This window comes from Larimichthys crocea, chromosome IV, assembly GCF_000972845.2.
Source record: "Larimichthys crocea isolate SSNF chromosome IV, L_crocea_2.0, whole genome shotgun sequence".
In the NCBI taxonomy this organism is placed as follows: domain Eukaryota; kingdom Metazoa; phylum Chordata; class Actinopteri; family Sciaenidae; genus Larimichthys; species Larimichthys crocea.
Window position 1 is genome coordinate 5,956,431 of NC_040014.1, and position 8,666 is coordinate 5,965,096.

The window sequence follows — 8,666 nt, forward strand, 5'->3', positions numbered from 1 at the left end:
CCATAATCAATTCATTAACAACTACTTAGCTAGTTAGCTTAGCTTAGCTCTGAGACTAGGAACAAAGGTTAGCTGCAGGACTATTTTTCAGTGCTAGCTCAGTTGCCACGGCAACCGGCAGGGACTCAAAAAGGTGATTGGTCCCAGATAAAAAGAATATTCTATCAACCAATCATCTATATAACCAATCATTGTTCTAGATCTAAATGTTTTTGCACTGATTAAACAAATATGATATAACATGTTAATTACAGATACTGATACCACTGGAGCGATCCAGGCTAACACTTTCCCTCTGTTTCCAGTCTTTGTGCTAGGCTAAGCTAACTGGCTGCAGCTTCTTATTTAATGCTATGAGGGTGGTATTGATCTTCTCATGAAACTCAGCCAGAGTGAACAAATGTATTTCCCAAATGTCAAACTATTCCTTTAACCTTACAGCTGCAGACACCATGGATTAATGTCAAAAGTTATTTATTAATAAGGTATAAACCTTTTAAACTCTGGACTTTCCAAAATCCAGTGAACTTACTGACTAATTGATTAGAGAAAGGATGCACACCAACTAAAGGAATCTGTGTGAACAAAACAATCTGATCTATAACACATTAATAAATTATTTATTAACTCGTAATGAAGCCATTACTTATAACCCTTTATATGGGATGTCTTGCTTCAGTGTATTACAAATATATGAGTGCATTTTTGTTTTAATATAATAATAATAATGGTTTCATGTGTGACAGTGGTCAGTCACTGTCAGGCTGTAAACTCTGTTAGTTTTAATCAGAACTAAACGGTTTCATAACCGCAGTCAAACACAACAGTTAAGATTAAGGTTTTCATTTTTTATTAAGATTATAAATTTTTAACAAATATTTTCTGGAACAGTTTTACCCGGTGATATACAATTTAGTAAGCACAAAAATACAAGAATAACAACAAAATATGTAGAGAATGGCTGAATACTCTCTTTATTTTGGTACACATAGTGCTCATAAAGCTAATGCGTGGATTCCCGGGTTATGGCTGAATCATGAGTTTGCCTTTTTAAAACAAAAGGACTAAGATCATTCTTTTACAAAACAAAGTCAAACTCACAAAACCAAGACACGTTGGAATTATGAATTGCTGTGAAAAGCTTTGATGCATGATTAAGAGAGGAAGTCAAACTGCCCAAAAAGAAAAAGAAAAAAAACGAACCCGGACTGTTTACTATCACACACTGGGAGTGGAGGTGAAGTGAGCCCCGAAAATGTAACAGAACTTTAAAGTGTTGGCACTCCATTAAGTGATATGAGCTGCTTCAGTCCATGTACCTCTAAGTGTTTTGGAGGGAGTCTTGAATGTCGGGTTTTCACGTAACAACAAACTGCTCAGAATGTGCGAGGCTCATTGGCCCGGGGACAGGAGAGACATTCAGTCACTTTCAGATCATGACAATAGCTAGCAGTAGTGTGCGTTGGATTTAAGGCAACGGAAGTCAATCCATTTCATCAGTCACAAAAGTGTAATCTGCAGACATGTGTCTCCCATTGTGAAAACAGGACAGCCTGTACATGATACATATGGCACAAACTCCTTCCTCTCCCTGCCCAGACTGCTGACATTTAAATAGCTTTTCTTTTTTCCTGCAAAAATAAAGTTGATTTAGACCTTGTAGGGGAGACCAGGTTCAGTTGCAATGCCTCTATTTCCTCCAATCAGAAATGAGTATGAGTGATGTCACTTGGTACACCATGAACCACATTGAATATGTTTTATAACACGTGTGCTTTGAGGTATAATTCTTGATACTTTTTGTATGTTTACCATGAATAGCCAGTTTAGTTCGTATGTCAGCCTATGATATCTGAGTTGTGGTTGTAGTACATGGTATTTGACACTGAGGGGTCAGTTGTAATAAATTCTAAAACAGATTTTTCCATGTCAGTGTTGAAAATCAAACAGTTCACAATGAAGTTAAGATGGTTACAACAGTTGCACATGTTCTGTGTGATAAGTCAAATTACCAAACAGGTGGTGACAAAGGTGTTCACCGTTTCTTGCATTTGAAAAATGTGTGCGAGTAAAGTTCCACAAATGACATCTTTTACATGAAATGTAGAGAACAGTGTGGGAACGGTTCTCTTCTTAACAGGAACATTCTCCTCAGCTTAGAAAAATGTTCCCAAGCAGGCAGTAGAAAACAGTTCTCCACTGGCTTTTGTTCACTAATAACCGACTTTGTGGGAAAGAAAACATATCACAACTGACCCCGGTCCCCCCTAAAATAAAGTGTTTGATTCAAAATGCCACAATCGCCCGGGTCCATGCCCCCAGACTGGCCAAGACCTGTTTGCTACAGATCTGTTCCAAGTCCGCCTGTCTGCTCAGCAGCCCTGAAAACCCCGAGCCGAAGATGGAGATCAGGTTGGAGATGTTGGAAGTGTCCGTGTAGTCCGGGCTGGAGTACGAACAGTCCTCGCGCTTCGCCCTTTTGCGAGCCGCTGTAAAATCCGAGACTTCTTCAACGTCGGATATACAACAACCGAACTCCACCTTCCGTTTCTTGGCCGGGGACTGCGCGCTCTGTCCGCACTGGAGCGCGTCACAGCAGCAGTCCTGGTGGAGATAACCGTTCTCCACCGTGGTCACCACATGCGTGTCCAAGTCCAGCACTGTGGTTTTGTTGCAGTGCGCGCTGCTGTTTGCGGGAAACTGGTCACAGTGTGACACAGGGGAAGCTTCCATGCAGCAGCTCCGGTAATAGGAGGGCTCCGGTTCCTTGTGGTCGTCCTCGAGGGGAGAACAGCCGTGGAGCGCGCTCTCTGCCCGGCCGTGCGCCGCTGGCTGCTGCGCCGCGTCTCGGTGGCACGCAGTGCCGCACAGACTCGCCTCTTCGCCGCAGCAAGCAGCCCGCGCCTGCTCCTCGTCGTCGGCGTCCTCCGCGTCCAGCTCCAGCGGGTTGAGCTCCTGGATCTCGTTGCAGACCGTCATCACCTCCTCATACTGCTGCATCCTGTAGATCTCCGCGTATTTCTCCTTGATGTAGACCTGCCTGGCGTTCCTCAGCACATAGGAGACCAGCAGGTTTTTGTGCAGCTTGATCCCCCCTCTCTGCGTCCTGGAGTTGTGGATCTTCATTAAGGAAATGGAGATGAGGCTTTGCGCGTCCACTGCGCATTCCATGGTGTTGATCATTATTACGCTCCCCCCCAGTGCACCTCCAGCTCCTCTCTGGGAGAGCAAAACCGACTCTCAGCTATCTCAGAGGGACTCGTTTTGTTCGAGGAGAAAGGTTCAAGTCAGCTCTGTGGAGAAACATTGGACACAACGATCCGCCTCCCCGACAGAACCAGCAATCATTTGCAGATGGCCTGAAACCAAAATATATATAGTCGCGACGAGGGCCCGCCCTCTTTAGGAAGAGCCAATAAGCTGCCTGGCATCTCTTGAGTGACGTGCAGGCGCTCTGGAAATATGTCGTTCTCGACCAATCAGCGTCAGGCGGTTCCTCTGTACTATTCAAATTCCACCCAGGCTGTCGGACTGGAATGTCCTCATTTCTGCTGCACCATGGCTGAGACTTCCGACAAAAAACACACCTTTAAATCGCTAAAACACTCACAGATCATTGAAAAGTTTTTATTCCATGAGTCCAGAATATTGTTTAAACCTTTTTGACGAAGCAAATCACAAAGTTTGTCCTCAAACTGCCTAAATAAGACAGACATGGCCTGAAACAAACAAGTAAATAAATGTTTGTAGCATGTCATGAGGCAAAAGATTCTTTTGGGATTTGATAATATTCAATAACACCAACATGTTCTCCAACAATGACGAGGTCAGAGATCAACATCATGTCAGTGAGGTCACAGTATGCTTTTAGAAGAAGACAACTGCTTGTAAATGTGTGTCCATGTGAGAGCAGGCTGTCAGTCACAGTGAAGAATGTGACGAACCTGGTGAGGTCGTCCTCCAGTGCGAGTTTCACTGATGAGCACATCAGTGTGTGCGTGTGTGTGTGTGTGTGTGTGTGTGTGTGTGTGTGTGTGTGTACAAGGAAGTACACAGACCTGGAGGGAAATACATGTTACACTTCACACAAATTACACACACACAAATCATATTGTGTCACTTTAGGCATGCAGACACAGCTGAGATGAATGATGAGTTTTATTTCTTTTTTTGAAAATCAAGTGTCTATTTTAGAAACATTACCATGGTTACTAAGATTAATCCACAGACCTCACTGTCAGCTGTTTTCACTCTACTAAAGAAAGACATCCACATTCTTACATTATTATTACCTCGGTAATAAACAAATATTCCATACACCGCTGTTGTATTAGAGCAGGGGCAGAAATTCACAGATGTTCAAAAATCTGGACAATATAAAATCATAGCACTCACATTAGATGCAGTGAAAGGACATGAGCAGCGTCACCATGGCAAAAAAAAAAAAAAACTCTGCCTCTGATGGCCACTAGATGGTGTCTCCACAAATCCTCCAACTGCACAGGATTCCAGCCCAACTTCTCCCCTACTGAAGCTCACTTCCTCTGTGTGTCATGGCGGAAATATGACCCCCTGTCTGCAGTTCCCATTAGCTCTACAGAGCGTTTTAGGGACTTTCAGCCCTGTTTTGGTTCACCCTTATCACATCAGCTTCAGCTGTGTTTAGTAAAAAAGACCACTATGCACTACCTGCCTAACACCAACCAGCAGACAGACGGTTAACAACTAGCTGGTTGAACATTTAGCTGCTCTAAGAGAATGAATATGACTCCAAATGAATGCTGACGTTCCTTCCTGTCTGTGTGTGTGAGTGATTCAGATAAACTGATACGCTGGTAATGATACACTATGCTGCGATTCAAAGCAGTCTTGATAATAGTGTGACTAAAACAGAAAAAATATTTCCACAATTATTAGATCTAAGCCACAGAAGATGTTGTCTTCTTTCACATACACACACACACACACTGGATAACATTTTGTCCGGTCCCTAAGGAGGATCACTAAAGATGCTGCTGACTGCAGGTTACTACAGTTGCTGTCTTTCTTTTAAATTTGGTATTTTAGTAACACCGCAGTGACAGTAACAACATGCCTCTTGAGGGAACTTTTTTTTTTTTTTAGATTATTTTTTTGGCCTTTTCAAGCTTTATTTGACAGAGACAGCGGGGAGAGAGAGATGGGGAATGACCACAGGTCGGATTCAAACCCTGGACTTCTGCAGCAAGGACTGAGCCTTGGCACATGGGGCGGCTGCTCCACCAACTGAGCTAAACACCGCCCCATTAGCTGCTAACGTGCTAATATGTGGGAATGTTGTGAAGCAGGTATGAGATTGTGCAACGCGGCAGGAGAGGGTCAGGCTGCACATGCCAGAGGCACAGAAAGACAAAGAGCGAAGAGAGTTACTTTGAAACATCGAGTTTCGCTAACACAGTTGTCACAGAAACACGATAAAATAATAATGTGTTAGCGTTTATAGCTTTGTTGTGCTGCCACCAAGTGGCCAAAAAATGATTGAAAGCGGAGAGACTGCACTCTCTCTTGGTTTTCTGGCTCCAAATGGCCAAATGATTAGCATTAACCCTTCACAAACCTGTTCATGACTTTACATCTAATGCTTTTTGTTGCTTGAGAGTCATGGTGTAGTACTTCCTAAAACCAAATGACACGCCCACTACAATATTCATAACCCTTACTGTCAGTAAATATGCAAAATAATACCCAATGAACAACACATTTTTTAAATAATTCACAGTGGTGTGTTTTAATCTAAAGTTTGACACGGTGCAAAAGAAAGCACACAGGTGTTTGAGTATGAGCAGTACCACAGTTACAAACCCACTCTGTCACATATTGCAGGAAGCCAGCATTGCAGTGGCCTCTACAGGTTTAATCAGAGGTTCAGATGCTTGCCAAGTGAGTGCAATAACCTGCGTTGAACCTGTAGAGGCCAGTGCAGCACTAGTTTTCTGCCCTGTGTGATTAGTGCTTTGTTACCATTTCCAAAATCTCCTTGTGAGGCGAGACGGTGCTTCTCCAGCCTGCAGAGTGCAACAAGATATTTATTTTCATGCAGGATGAACTAGAAGTGGAACTCCCACTGGATAAGACCAACACCACGCTGAGGGATGGCTGAAGGACGCCTGCTTGTAATGTTCTCTATGAATGATGAATGTATGGTTCAGAGCGGGACACACACTCATCTTTTCATCCAGAGGAGGTAGCTGTTTGCAAAGAGGAGCACACCCCAGAGAGTCCCTGTGATGAAGCAGGTTTCCTTCACTTTAATATATAAAGATCACCACTCACTAGATAAAGGCTTGTTGGAGGTGCTGGAACTCATATTCAACATATAAGGAAGAGCATCCACGCTGCAGTCTGCACTATATTGACTTATTGAGGAAAGCTTTCAGCGAGGAGCTTGAGCTTTCTTCTTCAGTCTTTAAATCACAGGTTTAGGAACAAAAGCCTGCTTTTCACATGACAACACATTCAGCAACAGATAAAGGAAATTACCATTTATTGTATAACACATGTATAACCACAATATGACAAAGAGTATACCCATGTGTACCATAAGAGCCTACCAGCAGTGTGATACATGACATGTGGACCATCAGGAGAGCTCCGTGCTCAGTCTCTCTATTTAAAAAAATATTTTATGGCGTTCAACTTTATCTCACAGCAACAGTAGAGAAAGTCAGAAGAAGTTACAGCACGCAGCAAAGGGCCCGTGCCCGACCCAACTGAGCCGCCACAGCAACAACCCAACCCCGACACGTGGCACACACACTCCAACAGGTGACCCACTGGGACTGCTTTTAAGGTTCTGAGATATGAGATTTCTGTCTCCAGAACAATACATTTTAGATGAATCACATTGGATTTGAGTTAGTCATACCAAGATTATTTTTAATTCAATCTGTCATTCCAGAAACTATTTCATCTGTATATGTTATTCCATTTTTCCAAAAGTACAAACACTCCCTGGAAATTTTCCCCTTAATATCTTTGTCTATCTATATCGTGCAGGAAAGCCTTAATATCATTTGAACAGGTGAGTTGTATATAAATTCACCCTCAGTACAGTTGTCATGAACGGGTAAATTAGCTACAGAGACCAAAACTGTTTTTTGTGCCAGGCTATAAACATGAACGTGGACATTTGAACATGGGGACTTATGGAGACTGACTCACTTCTGGAGCCAGACTCAAGTGGACGTTTGGGGTAATACAGTTTCCTACACTTCCATGTTGGCTTCACTTCACAGCCACAGAGGTTGCCACTTGTTCAGAACACACCTTTAGAGGTGTTGGTAGACAGGCTAGCTGTTTTCTGTATGTATGTAAGTATGAAATACCAAACGTGATTAACTATCCTTCAACCTAAAATTCCATTCCATTGATAATTAAACTCACTTTCCTGTTTGAATGGAGTATGTATACATATGTACATATATTCCCTCCTACCTGTACAGGCATATCATTATATATAGTTAATACATTACATTTCCATGAGGGTAAACTCTAAACCTACATGAAATTAATATTAATAGCTTTTCACAAAACATACTGATTTACTTCCACTCCAATGTTCCAATGCTTTCCTTCACTCCCCACATTCTTCCATGATATTGTCTCTTTCTATTTTCAGTCCTCCCTCGTTGCATCTGCACACCCCCGTTCACAGCCATCCTCCCACCCTCACCCATCTCCTCCCCTCATCTCTTCAGCCTCACTGCTCGATTGTCTCTGGTTCTTTTTACCTCTCCTCTGCTTACTGTACTGACATCCTCTTATTTTTCACCCCTCGGTTTTTTCCCTAAGCATGTTTATTTCCCTCTCTGGGAGTGCAGCATTGCAATGCAGTTGCAGGTGTCAGCAAAGCAGATACTGTTTTTGCTTCCTTTGCATGCATGGTCAGCACTGGAGGCCATAGAGGTGCTGCTGCCACAGTCCTGTATCTATACTCACTTATTTCTCCCATGCCTCCAGACTTCCCACTTCACATATCTCCACATCTTTCCTTGTGTTGTCTGTTTCTTTATCTTCTAATCACGGCATTTCTCACCAACCTCTGCCGGCTGTTTTGTTCAGTCTTGTAGAGGAGCAATTGTTTGTAGCTGATCTTTCAGAAATTAGATTTTAGCTGTGTATTCCAAAGTAGAAGGCAATACAGTGAACTGAAGATGAACACTGTAATGATTTATTGATGAACACTTGAGTCAGTTTCTGCCTCAGTGAAGCTTTGGAGGGATGATCATCTCTGAAGTCTTCAAATCCTGTATGTCTGTCACATAAAATATATCATTGATTGGGAAAATGATGTGCATCACTGATTGCTGTACTTTCTACTCATAGCTTTACTATGACTGTGTTATCTAATGTAGGGGTTAGGGTTAGGGGTAGGGTTAGGGTTATTGTGATAAACATTTATGTATTTATTTATTGATATTTATTGTGTGTTGTTTTGGGTTGATATACCCAAATTACAAAACATATTACATATTTGTACCCATGCAGTCATGTATTATCTGTCCATGGTTTGTGATGTGTGTCTGAGATTTATGACTCCACCCCAATATAATCTTTTCCATAAACAGTATTACACCACATAACAACAGCTGAACTGAAAACTGAAACACTTTGTACGTCTGTTCTCA

General features: G+C 42.4%; 1 protein-coding gene across 1 annotated transcript; it reads right to left on the reverse strand.

Moving 5' to 3' along the window:
* Nucleotides 1-837: 837 nt before the first annotated feature.
* Nucleotides 838-3,335, reverse strand: ier5l (immediate early response 5-like). Its single transcript, XM_010740062.3, has one exon. The coding sequence runs from the start codon at nt 3,181-3,183 to the stop codon at nt 2,287-2,289; it is 897 nt and encodes a 298-aa protein (XP_010738364.1). The 5' UTR covers nt 3,184-3,335; the 3' UTR covers nt 838-2,286.
* Between the last annotated feature and the right edge of the window lie 5,331 nt (nt 3,336-8,666).